The 20,610-nt window shown below is 34.7% G+C and overlaps 2 protein-coding genes across 9 annotated transcripts in view; both read right to left on the bottom strand.

The window, feature by feature from the left end:
• Positions 1-3,161, bottom strand: part of LOC106074390 (uncharacterized) — a 98,100-nt gene extending 94,939 nt beyond the window's left edge. For 4 of the 8 annotated variants that reach the window (XR_008779266.1, XR_008779267.1, XM_056037523.1 and 1 more), the window contains exon 1: positions 3,024-3,149. Coding sequence is in view for 1 of the 8 variants with exons in the window: in XM_056037523.1 (XP_055893498.1) it covers positions 3,024-3,031 (8 nt within the window). In the remaining 7 variants the exon portion in view is untranslated. Of the gene's footprint in view, positions 1-686; positions 1,044-3,023 lie in introns of those variants that run through there. The other 4 variants (XM_056037522.1, XM_056037524.1, XR_008779268.1 and 1 more) reach the window with 3 other exon arrangements.
• Positions 3,162-11,789: 8,628 nt separating this feature from the next.
• LOC106074376 (uncharacterized) lies at positions 11,790-16,304 on the bottom strand. The gene is made up of 2 exons (XM_013235141.2): positions 13,997-16,304; positions 11,790-13,857 (listed from the first exon to the last, which is right to left on the bottom strand). The coding sequence occupies exons 1-2, from the start codon at positions 14,067-14,069 to the stop codon at positions 12,899-12,901; spliced, it is 1,032 nt and encodes a 343-aa protein (XP_013090595.2). The 5' UTR covers positions 14,070-16,304; the 3' UTR covers positions 11,790-12,898.
• Positions 16,305-20,610: the final 4,306 nt, after the last annotated feature.

Genomic DNA, 20,610 nt, shown 5'->3' with positions numbered 1-20,610 from the left:
TTACTTTTTTAATGTATATTTTTGGAATTTGTGGAGGATAGGTTTTGCGTTGACGCACTACCTTAAATTCGAACTTTCTTTAATAAATTTGGAGAACGATACACGTAGACATTTTTTAACACTACAGTGTTTTTAACCATAAGATTTAAAGTATTGTCGATACAAATGCGAAAAAAGTTTAAATGTTTCTGACCCTACGAATATGGTTTATGGGGGCCACTCTTTTCATTTCCTTTAAATAGTACTTAAACCCACACAAGATAAATGTTCATCCTAACAACCAAAGCATGAACGTACAAGGAGACTTTTGGAACTCAATGTCTATGGAAGCATGTCCTAAAAGTTTAAACTCTTGGATCTCTAGGCCCATGGAAGTTTGCCTCCATCTGTCTGTATGAGCATACATCTGTCTAGGAATGATCCAAGCATTTGTCTTATTTTATATCCTTCCCATAATTACATATGACTTGATGTGACAAGGTGGATTAAAATTTGGCCGTTTTAATGTGAATAGTTTTTTTTATAGTTTGAGAACTCACACTTGCACAAATTACAGACACAGCGTTATAATGCAGGCAACAAATACTGTATATATGTATAAAATATGAACAGGTTTATTATACAAGGCTAGGATGGGATCTAGCGTATATATATATATATATATATATATATATATATATATATATATATATATATATATATATATAAGTATATCATCATTAGATGCTTAGAGCCAAGTGGTCTGAATGTCATTAGGCTTTCTTGCTTAGCTTTGTGTCAAGTGCTGCACTAATGAGACTAGTGTGGCAGAAGCTGACGTTGTCTTCTGGTGGGCTGGCCCCGTGTGCAGTCCAACGATTCGTATGGGCAGGGCTCTGCAGCGGCTACTTTCAGTCAAGCCAGTGACGGGTCTGTGGTTGTCGTTGTCGTTTGGACACTTGTGAAGAGTAAGTAGGGCTGTAATCAGCAGATCTGGTGCCAACAAATCTGGTATCAGCTTTAGGTTGCTAAGTTTCCAAGTGGAGGTTCCCTATAGATAAAAGCTGAAATAATATGAGGTGGAAATCAGTTAGCAGTAGATGCCTTTCTGAGCAGGACATCTTCAGCATGATATCATTTGGAAACTATAAGTAGTTTCATAAATAGCAAAGGGAACTAACAAAATAAATATTGTATTCCATTAAGAGAGATAATAATAATAATGGGAAATCCAATAAAGTAGTAATAAATGATAAGGTAAGGTTCACCAGTCACGGTGAGTAGCAACTACATATATTGCCAGATAAATGAGATGAAAGGGAAGTGGAGATCAACGACTAATACTCGCCCATGTTTTCACTTACGTAAACGCTATGTTTATGTAAGAGAAAACATGGGGACGAAGTCTCCAAACTAGAGAACAAGTAAATAAACATGATTTTATCTAAGTAGTTTATTTTGGAAAACATGGCCGATAAAATGAATACATAAATAATTAAGTGTTTCATTACAAAAGAATGAGAGTAAATACACACTTGGTAATTTGACATGTTACAAAAATATTATGATAATTCCCTGCCAAGAAATTAATCAATAATGATATGCTAAGGGCTCGTAGTGAGCTATAATTTATCAGGGATAAATTAATAATGGTTAAAGAGCTAATTACATGTGGCAAGAATTGTTAATAAATTCTAGTCCAAATACAGAGAATGACTTTTGACTATTTAGCCACAAAAGTTGTAATATAAAATATAATATTTAAAGTGATCTACTTACATTATCCATGATAGGAAATACACAAATATGTACACAAAAAATGCAGTGAATAAATGCACAAATATATATACACAACTAAGTAAAATGGTTCTCAAGCACTTTACTAAGTTACATACCACCGATCCAAAATGAAAGAAAAAGGGAATGAAATGTTTAGAGCACAAGCAAGAGTCCAATGCGCTCCCCAGCAGGTCTGTAGCGTGAATGGAATCTTTGACCGAGAGGTTTGTCCATTTAAAGATGGAGAGGGGTGAAGCAAGGGCGGTGGGGCAATAAACCGCAAGTGTGAAGTCTGGCGTCTTTTGATAAAGAGTTTCCCGCTTGACCGAGGCGAAAGTTTCGGAAGATAGACATTGCGTGAAGGCGCGAATTGAAAGACCTGGAAGTTAGTCCTCTCACGTGCCTCGGTCTTCCTGCGGATGTGAAGGGGAGATTATCAGAGCTCGTTCAGATCAAGGGAGATTACATCTTGACACTGGCTAGCGCTAGTCGACCAGGGAAATTCTGGCCCGAGGCGTAGTGTTGAATGGGCTCTTTGAGGTGACCAGCCGCGCCCGGGGGAGAGGGGGCGGCAGGAAAGAGCGATACCTGGCGTGGGGAAGGAGAGGTCTAGTCCACCTTTGTCTATGTCGGTCCCGTGAATAGAAAAGGGGGGACAACGGATGTCCGCCAAGATAGGTAAAGGGAGTGTGGTCTTGTCAAGAGTCTAATTAGGCACATGTCAGGAAAGAGAACGTAAAATGTGACGTCGGTGCCAAAGGTGTGGGGTTCGATTGGAGTGGTAGTGGTAGTGTTTTTAGCGCTTGGTGGGCTAAATTAGTAAAATTGATGATAAAAGTGTTAAAATAAATTAATTAAATGCTTGGACCTGAGTGATACCTTGAATGAGCTAAAACGGGTTGTCACACCTGTATCACAAGAGGCTAGAAGTGAAATGAAAACTGAGCACACCCTTCTACCTTTTAATTATCTGTACAGGTACTATATTCGCCGTGCAGATGTTCGCCATAAAAACGGCTCCATGATGAACGACATTTGGATAATGACATGCTTTTTAGAACCTTCTTTCAGTGCAAAGGACACGGACCTTAGGAAATTCAACGTTTTCTGTTAACCAATGGGCCTAATCGTCTTCTTTAACGACCATTTCCACCCAAGTGCCACTTTGAGGCTGAGAAGCATTGCCAGGGAAGTACAATTTTGTTATGCAATGCATTTGATTAAATACAGTGTAATAAAAGAAGCAAAATGCTGTTTCTACTTACTTTAGCATTTAAAATAACTTTTTGTATTGTGGATTTACTTTGTGAGAACAAAATGATCAAAATAAATGACTTCATAAAGAGAAGGATAACTTACTACCGGCGTCAATTGAACTCTCTCGGCCGAAATGGAAATTTCCGTTTACATTGTAACACAATGTATTTCCGCTATTTGAAATAAGTAGGTCAAAGTTCAAAAGTCACACAGTTAGAAAAAAGTTAACTCCATAATATGTTAGGTCATTTACGAATCCATTAAGAAAGGATTACACCTACAAACCTAATTTATCAGTTCTTTATGAAGGGATGTGTAAAGATCAAATTAGCTTTTTTTTAAAAAAAAATAGTCATTAAGAATTGAATGTGAGATCAATTTTATTTTAGTTAAAACATTAGAATTTTAAGCAATTCTGAATGAAAAAATTGATAAGAAGTGGTAGAATTTGTATTGATCTTTTTCTATCGCTCACCTAAAGTCGTAAACCTAAAACATACATAGACATTATTGTCAATATCACGCATGTTTTGTAGTATGTAATCTCAGCCTCTTTAAAATGTGTAGAGTTTTGTCATTTTTTTCTTTCAATAAATACACTTTAATTACATTTACCGTCCTTCACAGCAGTTATAGAGACTAGTGTGCTTATTTATAGTATACTTTGAGTAACTAATTCATTTCAGCTAGTTCTGACAACAATGAGAAGTGTAAAGGAGTCTAGAATATGATGATCAATTGTTTTCAGGTTTAAGACATGCTAGATGATTTAAAAACAGATCGAAGGCTTAAATATTTCTTCCTAATATGGGGGGGGATGGGGAATCCAATGAGGTCCGTAGCTGAATTTTTGAGATACCACAAATTCTTTTTGCAATCTTCTAAGTTTTCATTCTTTATCTTTACCCGATAGCCCTCCCCCCCCCCATCGAGGGGACGGACACGTTTTATTAAAGAAATCACACAATTTGTATACGAATTTATTACTGATGTTAATAATATGCACTAATTGTTTATATTTTAAAATTATTTTTAGATTATTCCCCCCTCCTGTATGTTGGCTGATTTGGTGGGGTATAAACTGTAAACAGACCTGGATTTGTAGTAGATTATGATATCATCCCTGGTCTATCAGACCATGAGATCATAAAAATACACAGTCAGATAAAAGCAGTAGCCAAAAAAAAAGCCCAAAAGAAAAATCTTACTCTGGAACAAATGCAACCTAACACAACTACATTAAGCTGCATTAAGCTTTCAACAAACATTCTTATTAGAAAGAGACATAAACCAACCAGTCGATGCCCTCTGGAATTTCATTAAAAACTATCTTAAAAACATTATAGAAAATCATATACCAACTAAATACACATCAAATAAAATAAATAAATGCTGGTTTAATAATAGATTAAAGAAGTGTGTAAACAGAAGTAAAACTTATATAGAAAATTTAAAGAAACTAAGGGACAAAGAGTTTATAAAAATTACATAAAAATTAAACACCTAACCCAAAAAGTAAGCAGACAGCTGCAGGGTGAATACATAAACAATGTAATATCTAAAGATAACAATAAAAACCTATGGTCATACATTAAGTCTAAGAAAATGGAAACGGAGAAAACAACTTAACACACAATGATAATGAAACTAAAGCTAACATCCTAAACAAATACTTTGCATCAGCATTCTCAGCCCCAGGAGACAAAGACATATTACTGAATTTGAACCAAGTAGACAACATAGAAGATATAGTAGTACAAGAAAAGGGAATCCAAAAACTATTAGCCAACATCAAACCTAATAAAACATCTGGACCTGATGGTATTCCAGCTAGATTACTCAAAGAACTAAGCAATAAACTAGCACCAGTGTTCAAAATACTTTTTCAGGCATCTCTTAACCCGAAAAGAGTACCAAGGGACTGGAAAGAAGCTAATGTCACCCCTCTTTTTAAAAAAGGAGAAAAATCAGACCCAAGAAATTACAGACCAGTATCACTTACCAGCATCACATGTAAAATACTAGAACACATAATATGTAGCAACATCATAAACCACTTAGACAAACATAATGTCCTTTCTCCATACCAACATGGCTTTAGGAAATATAGATCATGTGAAATATTGTGAAACACAACTAATAGGGCTAATTGATGATTTTTCAAAAGGCTTAGATAACAGTGAGTAAATAGATGCTATCTTACTAGATTTTTTCAAAGCTTTCGATAAAGTTCACCACCATAGTGTGCTTAAAAAATTAAAATATTTTGACATTAATGGTCCATTGCATCAAAGATTTTCTGATAGGGAGAGAAAAAACTGTAATAATAAATGGCCCTAAATCAACACCAATAACAGTAAACTCAGGCGTACCTCAAGGAACAGTTTTGGGTCCACTACAATTTCTAATTTACATAAACGATTTACCAACTTGCATTAGTTCAGGAACAAAAGTCAGATTATTCGCAGACGATTGCATAATATATAGAACAATAAAAACAACACAAGATACATAAATTTTACAAAGAGAATTAGATGAATTACAGAAATTGGAATCAAATTGGAGCATGTCTTTTACCCAGAAAAATGTCAGTTATTAAGTGTAACAAAATAAGCAAAAAAAAATTAATTCCACTTATCTTATTCATGGTAAACCAGTAACATAGACTAAAAACGCAAAATACCTAGGTGTTATAATAAATGAAAAACTGTCATGGAATTCCCATATTGATGAAACTATCAAAAAATCAAACAAAGCATTAGGGTTTATTAAAAGAAATTTCTATAAATCAAATAAGAACATAAAACTAAAATGTTATTTAACCTTGGTTAAGCCAATAATAAAATATGCATCTTCTGTTTGGGACCCCTCAACTCAAGAAAACATTAAGAAACTGGAACAGACACAAAATAGAGCAGTGCGATTCATAATAAACGAATATTCACATTTGACTAGAGTAACACATTTAGTAAAATCACTAAATTTAGAAAGCCTTCAGGACAGAAGACTCAAAAGTAAAGTAGCAATTATACATAAAACACAGAACCATAATCTTCAATTACAAAAACAAAATTTAATAAATACTTAGAAAGACACAAAAATAAAGGCACTTTCCTTGTCCCATATACTAGGACAAATTTGTACAAATACTCCTTTTTCCCTAGTGCTGTTAGAGCATGGAATGGGTTGCTTGAGCTAGCCAGGAAAACCGGTGACTTGGCTGAATTTAAGTCATTGGTTAATATGCATGACTGAATGTATGACGCGTAGGACGTAATCATTTTCTTTTTTTGAAGCAACGTCTCTATTATATAAGATAAGATAAGGACTTTCGAGTAGGAGGGATGGTCCAATTTTTTTGTAGAAATCACAGCTTATTAACAGAATCGTTTAATATAATAAAACTTAATATTGATATTTTAACCGATTTTTATATTATGTCGTTCTTCTGATGGTCGATTGGGTGGAGGGTGAATACATCTTCTGCCCTTTCCAACTAAACCCTTTGAGTGGGGAGGGCGGTTTTACTTTTATGGAGAAATTATAGTTTGTGAACAAAATTAGTTGAATATATTTATAATATTAGCTACATATTAATATTTGAACCCATTTGTATATAATCTCGCACCTCACTCTAATCTCAAATTTTATCATTTGTAAATATAAATTAAAAATGGTTGTACCAGGTGGCAGGGGCGATACATACAATCGTCCTCCGCCCATCGGACATACCAATACTTTTTCTTTTTTTTTATTTTAGTTAATAATTTACAAATTAAAAAAAATATGTCACTAATATGATTTATAGATGCAATAAATTAAATTCTTTTATCGAGTCGCCCCACCCAATTTATTTTCTTTAGTGCCAAATGAAATCATTAGCAGAGCAGAAATTATAAAAAGGACCACCCCCTTTTTGTTCCAGACGAAAAGATGACGTTTTAAAACAAAATTGTCATATATGGCGACAGAGTCTATGTAATTATAATAATAATCTTTATTGTCCGTATGGAAATGTGTCTTACAATTTGTGCATTACACCAAACAAAAAACATTTTAACTATAAGAAACCAAAGTGTACATTCACACCAGACTCACTCATAATTTACATGTGACAAAGCTTATACCAGATTGTTCTTATTTAATGATTTGATTGCCAGGGTAACAAAAGAGTGTTAGTGTCTGTTTGTCTTTGCTATCGACGCAAAAGGTGATTCTTTATTTCAAGGATCTTGTTAGCTTTTTTATAGATGTTTGTCTCAAACAACTGCCCAAATGGGGTTTGTTTTTTTCGCCAATGATTTTAACAGCATAATTTAGGATTCTATAAAGTTTATTTTTATTTTTAATGCTCAGATTAAATATTTAGACACAATGGAAGCAAGTGAAACAGGTCTATAGTCATTCATTTCCTTCGTTTTGGAAACCTTTGGCACAGGTACAATTATAGATGACTTCCACTAATTGTTTAGTAATGAAGTAGAATAGATATTGGAAAGGTTCAGCTAGTTGTTCATCACATTCTTTTCAGATTCGCACTTTTATTCCATCAGGCCCACCAACTTTCATTGGGTTGACGTTTTTGAAAATGTTACAAATTGCTCTTTAGTAATTGCTAATTCTAAACAGTTGTTAACATTGACATCTTCAAGGGCTTTGAGTCTTAGATAATTAAAATCTTTCGTGTCGAAACGACAATAGAAATCATTTAACTCGTTGGCTAATGTTTTTTTGTCTCTTGTAGCAAGATTATTTTTAATTTTGACTTGTGCTCCTACCATTTTGTTCATGATGCCCCACGCCTGTCTCATGTCACTTGTCTTAATTAAATTTATTATAATTATTTTAGGAAAGACTTTGTTTTAGAAAATTTAGAAGTTATAAGAAATTTTAAGTATAAGAGTAACAAATGAGATGAATTCTGAACCCAAATTTGTTTCCTAGAATCTTATTGGTACACTAATTTCTCAACCCACTTCCAAAATGTTTGTTTAGAGCTTTCAATTATAGTTCTGTGACAAAACAAAGTTACAAATTTAACAGGCCTATTGAACAAAATGTATCACTTTTAATTGTCCTTTTTAAAAAAAATATTTTTCAAATATATTTTGATTTTTTGGCGGCGATTCTCAAAGCCTTAATCTAAATCTGTGGGGTATCTGTGGGGTATCTTATCTTTTCAAGGGAAAATCGGTTGTATTTGGAATGTAGTAAGGGCTTATAAATAAATATTAGAATATTTTTCAAGTAAAACACTAAGCAAAAGGTTCTTGAAAAGTATATATTTTTGAGAGTTTAACCATTGTTCTGTTGATGTCTAATGCTAACCAGAACATGATTACTACAAGAGATCTCGCTTAACATGAAGATAATATAACGATATATACGCCTAATAAAGATATACTTGTGCCTCGATTGTCAGTCACACTTCAGAATAGGACCTTGACCCCATGTTACTTTATATAACTTAATTTGACCTGCCTTTTTTAATAGGAAGAACAATGAGCTGTAGAGGTCAGGACCCTTTGGACACGGTCAGTATGGAAAAGAGGCGAGTGTTGACGTGTGGGTAGCCCAGCACTCGCGAATTTACCGCCAAGGATTTCCTATAGCAATAGAGAGGTCACTCTATTTCTGAACCAATGAGGAAGTACTATGAAGAGCAGGGTGCCGAGACATCCGCTGTGTTATCAGCAGCAGATTCCTTTGGATGGCTTGGCCACGTTCATAGAATGCCAATAGGTCGACTTTCATAAGACCTTCTGTATGGAGATCAAACAGAAAGCAGGCCGCTCACTTTTATGGTATACGAATGTATGCAAACGCGATATGAAGCTCTTTAAAAATCGACACTAGCAGCTGGGAAAAAGTGGCACTGGATGAGCAAGCATAAAAAGAGGATTGCAGATGCCATACATAACAGCAGCAGAAAGAAGGGTTAAAATGCAACGGTGCCTGGTGATTACATATGCCTAACCTGTGACCTCAGCTGTGTATTAAGGATTGGCCTCTTTAGATACCCAAAAAGTTGCAAAAGGAAAAGATCATCTCTCGAGACGTTAAATGCCACAGAGATGACAGGAGAATGCGTTTCTGCAGTGAAGAATGCAATAAAAAAACGCTTGGCGTCGGGCGTTTCGCCACGAATCCCACTGGGGAAGCTTTACAGCGCTCCCCCAGACCCCTTAGCTGTCTAGAGCAAGGCCACCAACATGACTTTTTTTTCTGAAATTGAGAAACACCGCTTTTGTATTCTTATATATATATATATATATATCATGGGCGTAGCCAGGGAACCCTCCCCCCCCGAAATGAAATCCCACCCCCTTGGGGGGGGGGAAAATCGGAATTTAGTGAATGATTTTTTGCTTTGATTTTGTTTATTTTAGGTGAGATTTTAATACTAAACCATCAATTGCCCCAGCACAACCAATGGGGTTTTGAGTTTAAAACCCCTTGCCATGGGTTTTGTGTTTAAAACCCCCTACTAGGGGTTTTGAGTTTTAAACCCCCTACTTGGGGTTTTTGCAGTTAACCCCCCCACCCCATCTTCTATAGAACAAAAAAAAAACAAAAATTCAAACGAAAATCCCCTAATTCCAAGAGCACAGTTAAGGGAGATTTTAAAACCCCCTCCAAAATTTACGATAAACCCCCTCTTCAATATAAAAAAAAAAGTTAATTACGCACTCAAAATGTTATGAGCGTAGCTAAATGGGTTTTGACTTAGTTTTTAGTTTAAACCCCACTTCAGCGGGGTTTGAAGGTAAAAAATACCTCTTTAATAATAAAAATAAAGCAAATTATACACTCAAAATAATTTGAGTGTAGTCAAAGAGGTTTTGAGTTTAAACTTCCCTCCAGTGGAGTTTGAAGCTAAAAAGTACCTCTTCAATATAGATAAAAGCAAATTACTCACACTAAAATCTATGAACGCAGCCAAAGAGGTTTTGAGTTTAAACCCCCCGCCAGGGGGGTTTGAGCTAAAAAATACATCTTCAGTGTAAGAAAAAAAGCAAATTACGCACTCAAAATGCTATGAGCGTTGCCAAAGGGGGTTTTGAGTTTAAACCCTCATTCAGAGGGGTTTAATGCTAAAAATACCTCTTCAATATAAAAAAAAAGCAAATTACACACTAAAATTATTTGAGCGTAGCCAATCCAATCGGGGGTTTTGAGTTTAAACCCCTCTTCTACAGATGGCGTTTGTTTAAAATTTAAAACCCCTCCATATGGTTTTGAGTTTAAGATCCCCCTACAGAGCATTTTGAGGTGGAAAACCCCCAACAGATGATTTTGACGATAAAACTTCTCTTTTCGATATAAAATCTAAAGCAAACTACAGTCACTTAATTCCAAGAGCGTATTCAAGAGTGGTTGCACATTTTACCAGTGGCAGGGCTCCCTTAATAAACTGTAGTGAATAGTCATCTGCCGAAATTGAAAAACACTAAATGTGGCTCAACAAAGATGGCTAAGACAGATTTTAGGAGTCAGTTATAGGGATCGGGTTTAAATCAAGGAAATCCTATGCCGAACTGGGAGTCGACCTTTTAGTAAGATTGTGAGAGAGCGACGCATGAGGTTTGCGGGACATGTTCTCCGACAAAATGAATTACGCATAAGAAGAGTTGCAATGATATCCTAGTACAACTTGACGCCACTCATTCATTGAGGTCCTCTGGGCAGGTGGGAAGAGGCTTCAGACATTACCAGTGACAGATTTTTATGGAAACAGCTTGACGTCAAATGCTCCGAACGGTGCGGTAGGGTCTAAGTCAGTAAGAATAGCACATTAAGTTTTTGAAATAAAACTTTTTAATAGCAGGAAAATGCACTGTAGATACCTCAGAATATGCATTTTGTTGGCTTTCAATACCAGAAATAGTGCTTTGCGGCGGGGCTTCGCTCCGCGCTGGGGGAGCTTCTAGCGCTCCCCCAGACCTCCTTGCTAGTATTGGCGGGGAATCTACAATTTTTCCACTAACTCATGGCAGAACCTATTCTAGGGCACAATAAACGTCTTCCGAAAGAATGAAGGTCAGAATTCAATAAAGATTATTCACACACACACACATAAATACATATTTTAAAAAAAAATTCGCGGGGGGAGGGGGAGAAAAAAATCCCACCCCCCAAACCCCCCACCCCGAAAAAAATCCTGGCTACGCCCATGATATATATATATATATATATATATATATATATATATATATATATATATATATATATATAAGCTCTGTGTGCTTTTATGCATAGGGTTAGTGTATACTGCGCGTTAGGGTTTGGAAAAAAATCGACCAACCCACTCCAAAGCTCTGGATACGCCAATGCTGAGAAGAATATTCTGGGTTGTAATTGTATAAACGAGACCATTCGTTATATAAGACATTAACACTTTTCTGTGACGAGGCAACGAGCAATTTGTCTTAACTGCCCACAATTTGTGACGTCACATGTTAGTGTTTAGGCCTTCTTTAACAAATGGTGTAGGTATAAAGGGGTAATTACATCTAAACTTGCTAAATCTAGTAAAACCAGTATTACGTTGCAAGGTTAGGCATTTACACTGGTTGTCTGTTTTTGTTTTTTCAAATTCTATTTTATTTATTCTGCGTGTTAATCTTCTTTCTATTGCTTTGAATTTTTCTTAATATTTTTTTTATTTTCATTTGTTTAGGATTTTTTAAAATATTTATTAAAATGTAAAATTTAGCAAAAAATATTATATGACCAATGTTTACAAAATCTTATTAAGTGATTTACAAAAGATTATTTGATACATGTTACTAAAATAATTTAAAAGTATTTAACAAAACGTGTATGATAATTATAAATTAAATAAAAACTAGAAAATTCAGAATGCAAAAAAAAATATTTAAAAAAAAAAACCTTTATAGGAAATGACTCTCACAATTTCTACTATGGTGCTCGATACTTCATATTAATATTATAATTTTATATAAAACTAAATATTAAATAAAAACAATAAATTAACTTTTTAGTATTCATGTACTGTCTTTGAAAATAAATAACTGCAAAGTCTCAACTTGATTCTAGATTGAGAAGTGGTAGAAATGATGTGTACAATATTGGTACAAGTCTGATTAACAGAGTGACTTGATATAAGCTTTATGAATGACAAAATGACATTTTATTTCTCAGTTTCATGCTGAGAATATTTATTTTTTGTTATAACTCTGGTGGGAACATGGATTGGGATCAGTATATGTAGTCAGCTGACACACATTACACAGGCCAAAACGAGAGGTCAACACATGACGAGTGACGACGTGGCCTACCTCACGTGTTGATAACAGTACTCAAGCCAGGTTATAGTCAAGAATCACTAGAAAGTTGCAGCGATGTTCCCATTCTGACTTTTGTGGTATACTATTTGTATGCTGTTATTATTTGCAATGACTGTCTTTGTAGAATTTGTGCTTAGTGCTATGGGCCCTATATAAAAAGCGATGGTGTAGATTTACTTGTCTTTAAATTGATTCACATCTTCACAAGTACGAGAGGAAGTCACAAGTCAAGACCCAGTCTCAGTACGGTACAGTGACTCCAGTAGCCCAGTGAAAAGTCAGAAGCAGAGAATCCTGTACAAGTCCGGAATGAGACGGAGAGGTCAGTACAGCTTGATACACCGGTACTATTGTCAACAGTACAGCGTTTGAATGTTCATTTGCAATTGTTCAGTCTCAGCTGTGATCTATTTGACATTAAAGCTTCAAGTTATTTGGAAGCCCAGAGTTGACAACAGCTTTAAGTTGGTAGTGTCTAGTGGTGCGGTTTGCAAAGAGTCTTAATAGTGACGTTCGTTACAATATGTTGTTCATACTGTATGTCATCTTTTTAAACTCACGATAAAAACATCTCAAAAAACAAAACCAGCGCCACTGTAATTTAAGTCTTGTCTTAAACTTCCACTGTGAACAAGATCAGACCATAGCTTGTCACTATATCCTACACACTGTACAAAGGCTCCACTACTTCCTGGACATGTACAAGTTGTATAGGAAAATTTAATTCTATCTCCCACTTTGTGTTTTTCCTTCCATTGACCTACACTGACCTGTTTGGAACATCCATGAGGATGTGACACTATAAAGTTTATCTTGTATTTATCTCTTGAGCCAAAGTATTTATTAGTCACTTTCTCCCAGACATCAAAATACACTTGTGATATTTTCGTAAGTTTATCCCCTAAATATTTGTCACATGACACACAGTTCAACCTACACAAGTCATCCTCAACGCTTACATCTTCAACCATGACATTATCAACACTAACCACTGGGCTATCTTCTCTATCATAGAACAATCTCAAAGTCGTGTTATTAGCCTCAATGTCATCGAAAACAACATGCGTGGCTGTATACACATAAAACTCCCACCACACTTGGCTCGGTGAGTCTGAATCTTGACATTTTCTACACCAACAATGTGTGTATTCACGTTTTCCAATACCTTTCTCTTGTCTGGCACCATCTTGTAAGACTCCATCTTGAAATTTGTAAATTTTCCACACACTTCCACTTCCTGTCCTAACATTTGTTGAGTCAATCATGTTATAAAATGGATATGGTTGATTTGTCTTTGGCCAAAACATTGGTCTCCCTGGGCTAGACAATTTAACACTTACTCGGACTGTCAGATCAGCAACAGCTTTGATGTATTCATATAAAATATTGTCTTGCAGATCTTTGGGTAGATGATCTAAGGAAAATGTATCAACAGGTATAAACTGTCTGTGACCTGGATTTTTCTTACAGGCAATGAAACATTTGTGTAGATCGGCCTCTCCAACTTCTAATTCCTGAGTTTCATGATAACCTGGAGAATAGGTTGTAGGTAAATGAACCAGAGGTGAAAAAATGTGTAAATTACAACGCTTAGAATTAGTTTTTTTAAAAAAAGATATTTATTAATAAAATTCAACAGTTCATGAACTAAAATAAAATCAATTATTTACCAATAATTTGATCCTCAATTCCATCAGACTGAACATGACATGTCACAGTTGTTAAATTGTTCTTTGAATTCATTCATCTTATATTGATCATCGATGTAATTAAGGCAGTCTGAAATGTTGTGTTTGGTGTTTTTTTTTTTTTTTGAAATTGTACATTCCATCAACATAAACATTATACACATTTTTTTTTCTTTTTCTAAACATTAAAAACTAAATATTGATCTAAAAGTTTAGTTAGTCTTAACATTGCAAATATATAATTATATAAATATTGATTCTATATAAAATATTTTAAAACCAAATATCTACCTAAATGTAGATCTTTTCCACTTAGTCTAGCAACTCTGACAATACTTATATCTACTAGATCTATTAGATAAATACCCATATCTAGATCTAGTTATAATCATAATTATAATAATCTAAAATCTCTAGATCTAGAGTTACTAAGGTATCTACTAGACTCTCTAGATTTTAGATCTAGTAGTAGTAGTAGTAACTAGTATTTCTTAGATTATTTTTAGATTAAACTATTAATTATTTGATCTAGGTCTAGTAGCTATATCTAATTCTAGATCCAGATTATATTTCTGATCATTTCATTTGTAGAAGATATTAGATCCAGAATATCCTAGAATCTAGAGTTAGTTAGTCAACATGCAGTTTTATCATTACTTCTAAAGGTAACTTATATTAGAACTTGGACAATTACTTCTAATTTCTTTCTATAATAGTATCATTCTAGTGATTCTATTAAGATCTACATCTATCCCATAAAGACATTAAAATCTTTTTTCATGTGCACAAATAAATGTTTATTACATTTTGCTAAAGAGATTGGTTGTGCTTTATATTTTTCATGTTTGGCTGTTTCGTCCTTAAAAAAGGTCAAAATAGTTAGTAAAAGTTTAACTAAAGTTTCTTAGTTTAGTTTAACTAATGTTTTCAATTTGTGATTAACTAAAAGTTTAATTACTTTTTTTTAGTTCAAACTTAGTTTTAGTTTAACTAAAAATAATTAGTTTAGTTCCCATCACTACAGATTAGTTATTTCAAGCGTCTTTGGAATAAGTCCTTGGACGTAACATTGAAGACTTTGAAAGATTTAGAAATTTGAGGATCATGTTGCTATCCTTCCAGCTAAATTTGCCTGAGTGGCATTTTTTCACAGTATGAGATGTTGGGTTAATTTTTTCCTGAGACTTGTGTTGTTGTTTTTTTGTTATTGTTGTTGTGCTCGTTTTGGAGGAAAAGGATGTTCTCAGGGTTTGTGTGTTGGGAAGAACGGTAGATCTTTTTTTCACAACGTGGCTCGTTCTCATCTGTACCAACGTAGCAAGGCGATTAGTAGCCCATTTTCCGATGCCAGGCCTAACGCCCTTTACCTGGCTAGCGGAGCCTGTTTGGGTCTGCTCAGATCCGGTTTTCTTTGTATTTATTTTCGATATAAGTATGGATTCCTCCAGGCGGAGGATATTTGGGTTGTCCTATAGAGCGAGCAAGGAAAACAGTAAAAAATTAGAATTGGACTATAAAACGATCAAAATCCGGTTGATACAGCCACTCACTCGAATAGGCAGGGTTTAATCCACGAAAACGAGTGAGGCAGGAGACCTTTTTTTAACCACCAGTTTAGAGCCCGCAAATTTTAATGGCTTGATCCTTCACTATTCTCCAGGGCGGCGGCTGATCAATTCAGCAAAAGCTATAAACTCCAAACAGGCACAGTCTTTACACCAGACGAGCGTGCAGGAGGTATGTCAGTCAGAGCTCCGCATTTTCCCCTAACCTCACCAGCAGAGCTCTGCACCAAAAGAGCGTGAGAGTCTGCTAGTAAAGTTGAGGCTCCCGCAATTTTAGCCCTTTTCAAAATAGCCCGAGAGCAAAGGGATGAACTTACTCCACCACGAGGAGGTCGGCGGGCACTGTAGACTTTCAGATTTGTGTATTTGCTGAGTTCTCTCTGCTGACACACTTGTCTTTGAAGTCTGCCCAAAGCAGCACTGGCACGTGCAACTTGGAAGTCTACCTCAACATCTAGGTTGGCAATGGCTGATATGGTGCTTCCCAGATAGACAATTTTTTTAACATTTGCTAGTTTCTGGCCATCTATAAGAATGTCTGGTTCTATAAAAGATTTATTTGGAGGAGGTTGGTGCAGCAATTACATTTGTAACTATTTGTAGGCGTTGGCGAAGCGAAGAGAACAAGCTCTTTTGAAGGTATTCTTTGTTTGAGGCATTTAGGGCACAGTCATCTGCTCCTTGCCTTAAGCTATTCAGCATTGAATAGACTTGAATCCGTGCAATATATATATATATATATATATATATATATATATATATACCAACTTCAATACTTTCTGTGCGAAAGGCATCTTTCTGCATAGAGGTGAACATTATGCAGAAAAGCGTTGGAGCCAGCAAACAGCCTGCTTCACGCCATTGAAGACAGGAAAAGACTTGGAGTAGTCTTCGTTGTCTTGCATGTCATTATGAAATAGGCGCATCATTGTTATGAATAGATCCGGACAGTCACATTTGGACGATTTAACCAAGGCCTTCACGACTGACATTATCAAAAGCTTTAGTCAAATCTGTGAATGCAGAATATATATTTTTAATTTTGCTCTCTACATTTCTCCTGGAGTTGGCGCACTGCAAAGATCATGTCAACCGTGCCTTTATTCTGCTTGAAGCCGCATTGACTCTTCGGAAGTAGACCAGTTTCTAGATGGTGTTGTAGTCTGTTTAAAAGCACCCTAGCCAGAATCTTGCCAGCACTGCATAGGAGGGATATGCCACGATGTTATCACAAAGCTGCTTATTTCTCTTTCTGTTGTAGAGATGAGTAATGGAGACATCTTTGAAATCTTGTGGTGGTTTCCCACATTATCTGGTAGATTTCTGTTGTGTTATCTGTCAGCTCCGAACTGCCAAGTGAGTATATTTCAGCAGGTATAGAGTATAGTTATGTTGCCTTACCAGTGGAGAGGTTGGCTATTGCAGTATTTACTTCATTGCGCCAGGGAGGGTCAGAGAGTTAATGGTTTATTTGGACTTACTCCAGGCGTGCAATGTCTTCGGCGCTAATGCTTGATCGGCAGCAAACAAGTATTTTCTCCTTGTCTGTGAGAAGTTTGTTTCCATCAACACTGAATATAGGAGATGAACTATTTTGCTGAGCACCGTTATAAAGGAAGTTCATTAAAGAAAGAAGAAAAAAGAAGTAAAGAAGTTTCTTCACTGAATTTTATTCTGTTTGTGTCATTAAATATAAACACAGTAAAAAATCATTATATTGTCAACATATTATAAATTTGAAATCGTCACAAATCAGACACTAAAAACAGAAATTGTCACACGTGACACCTAAACAAAGCAAGTTACAAAATATAACATCAGATTTTTAATAGCTTTTAAAAACTAATCATGTCAAACATGTAGACTAATACTATCTTTATAGATATATATTGTTGAAAATAGCATGGAGCAGAACTTACTAGTTTTGTATCTCAGTTTTTTTTGTTAGTTTAATAAAGTTAATCCCATTGTACCAAGAACAGTAAGATATATGATATAGCTAATACTCTGGATCAAGAAAGCAGTGCATGACATATTTACATTTTAATTAGTTATAAACTTTAAAATGAAAAAAAGACTTTCATAACATTGTTTATTATAGACTTACAAATATATTGAAATATACCGAAGAGTTAAGAAGAAATATAACCAATATATACAAATGTTTGTTTGTGTGTGTGTGTGTTGTTCTATTAACGTTGTCTATGTATGGTATTGTTTATTGGTGCTATTTATAATATCCAATTCAGTCTACACAAACGTATTCTATTTCGCATTTGCCAGTGGCGTGGCTAATATTGTCCTCATCTGGTTATCGAAAAATAACTGAAAAACATAGGAAATATAGAACAAATACACAATTTTGGTTTCAAAGCTTACAACAAAAAATAGAAATAATTAAAAGAGAAAAACTAAAGTACTTCTTGCAGACCTAAACCAAAAAGTCTTTTTTTTTTAAATACGGTTAACAAGAATGTCATGTTGCAAGCGCAACAACCAAGCACTTTTACTTCACTAATTTCAGAAATCCATTGCGTCACTTTGGCCTCACTAGTAACATGAGTAGGCACATAATACAGAGCAAAGCCTTAAAGTTAAAGGAAGTGTAGTACAGAGGAAGACCTTAGTAACAACGATGAAAGAGATGATTAGCTTAGATTGATACATTTTATTTTGTTCAATGTTATATTTTATATTAAATATTAAATTGAAAAAGAACAAAATAAGCCGCCACACTCTAAAACGTTTGGCTGCGCCTTTTGAAAATAACCAATACCGTATATAAAGTAGGTTTGTTTCATTTTAATCTTCTCCCCCCCCCCCTTCTCAGTTAATGAGGCTGAATCGCATTTAGTATAAGATAATATCTCATTTCTTAAGAGAACGTCACACTCTTTGGAAACCGGAACCCACACTTTTCACACACTTGAGCAAAGAGGCACTGACTTGTTTTAGAAAAAGGTTTTTCATGAAATATGTAGGTTAATTTATTTTTTTATTTTTTGCAGATTTTTTTGTTATTACAAAGCATCTGTAAACTGACCTTGTCTGTCTGTCTATCTAGTCAAAATGTGATACTTTCTTTTCTCCAGCTTCCCACTATCGGATCAAAATCGAAATTTTGTACGATTATTCATAGTAGCCTACCTGACAAAACATGAATCAATAAAAGAATTTACCGGATATTTTATTAATTATTTGTAATTAATTAATTAATCCTATTGAAATAACGGAACTAACTGCTACCTAATGAGAGATGTGGATGTATGCATGAATTCATTCCCCTTGAACTTTTGCATACTTATTCATAGTAATAACAACACAGGTATTAATAAAAAACAATTAAACAATTTGTAGTAGTTAATTAAGTTTGTATTACATAGAAGAAAAGGAGTTAAAGCCTGCCATCTTGAGATAAATGGCAGTAATAAGCGGTTCTTTCTCTTATATTCAGCCAATTATTGTTTATTAAGCAGCATTGTTTGACACAGTACCTTCATGTGAATGCACCTGTTTTAGAGATATCTAATAGACAAGCTTTTATTTTCTTTATCTTTCATCTTTCTTTATCTAAATCCGCTTTATTCCTTTTTCTCTTGGCAAAGTTACTACCAGTACGCACGGTCTCCTCTATGATGTCCGATGGTGCGATTTCCTCCCTCATATTTTCATTGATGCTTGTAGTCCTCAAATCTCGCTTATAGACATCTTAGTAGTTTGTAGATAAGTCTTGGTCCTTGGTCTGACTGTATCCACAAGCTTGGCATATAGAGAATGTCCTTAGGGAATTACTTTATCAAGCATGCGGGTGATATGTTCAAACCAAAGTTGTCTTCTTTGTGTAAAAAGAGCATAGATTCTGTTTAGGCCAATTTTAAAACTTCCAAATTGGAGACACGATCTCTTCAACACATAATGCGTTGTTGTCAGTGCATGTGAAAACTTTTTCCACTATGCTCTTCGTGCATGTGTGTTGACAAACAATCACTACCATAAAGAAGAGTGCTCACTATTCAGGTGTTGTACACTATCATTTTGGTTCTAGCTGTCAGTTTGATATTTTCCCAAACCTAGTTAGAGTTTTGTCATTGGTGCTGAAGCTATTCGAATTCTTATTTTTTTACCTCAGTGTCTAGATGTAGGTTTCTGGCAATAGTTAATCCAAGGTATGTAAATTCCTTAACCACCATAAGGGTGAGATTTCCCATATTTATCAACGGTATATCTAAGACGTCTTGTTAGGACCTACTTGATATGCAGCTGCCAGAGCATTTACTTGCTTTTATAATCTTTCTTGCGAATGATAAGTAGACCTGAGTGCTGAATAGTGGTACCCTAGTCAGGGAAACCTGTATTTTCATTTAATCTTAAATATTAATGTTATAAAATTAGTATAAAAGTCAATATGTATATAGGTTTTTTAATTGTTTTAAATAATAATAGCCATCTAGTCAAAACTACTTCACGTATTCGAGTATATTAGACCAAGAAGGCCTATATAAATACTATTCAGTGTGTACAGTTATGGATTTATTATTTTACGCAGCAGTCGGTTCAAGATACAGGAAAACTTTCTATGTAAATTCTTACAACACTGGAGAAAAATAAAACATTCCATTATTAGTAATACCAGAGAGTATATAATTTAAAGGACATTAATGCATGGTCAAACATCGTCTAATCACATACTTATCTTCATGCAGTTAGCATTTTCAAGTGTTTTTAAGTATTTTATTTCCTTTCTCTAACAACGGCTAGTGAGTCAGAAAACTATTGTTTAATTATATTTAGGCAAAAATTCCAATTTACAAAAACAAAAAAAAAAAACTGTTGTACGCTTGATTTATTTTGATTCAATCAATTTTTACTGTAGAGTTGTTCAACCAAAATAAATTAAAAACTTTAAAATAGGACATTGTTTTTCCGATTTAAAACATGCTTACATTTTAAAAGCACCACCAAAACGTATATAGATCCTAAGAAAATTCTTGCATAGAAACAGGTACAGACTTAGTCTATGTACGCAAAACA

The sequence above is a fragment of the Biomphalaria glabrata genome, chromosome 8 (assembly GCF_947242115.1).
Source record: "Biomphalaria glabrata chromosome 8, xgBioGlab47.1, whole genome shotgun sequence".
In the NCBI taxonomy this organism is placed as follows: domain Eukaryota; kingdom Metazoa; phylum Mollusca; class Gastropoda; family Planorbidae; genus Biomphalaria; species Biomphalaria glabrata.
This window is presented reverse-complemented; position numbering and strand designations above follow the sequence as displayed.

Bases quoted from the DNA above. Each gene is read 5' to 3' on its own strand.
- LOC106074376 (XM_013235141.2), bottom strand. From the start codon at position 14,069: ATGAATTCAAAGAACAATTTAACAACTGTGACATGTCATGTTCAGTCT. The intron at 13,858-13,996 runs GTAAATAATTGA...CCTATTCTCCAG, and splicing joins AATTGAGGATCAAATTATTG to GTTATCATGAAACTCAGGAA.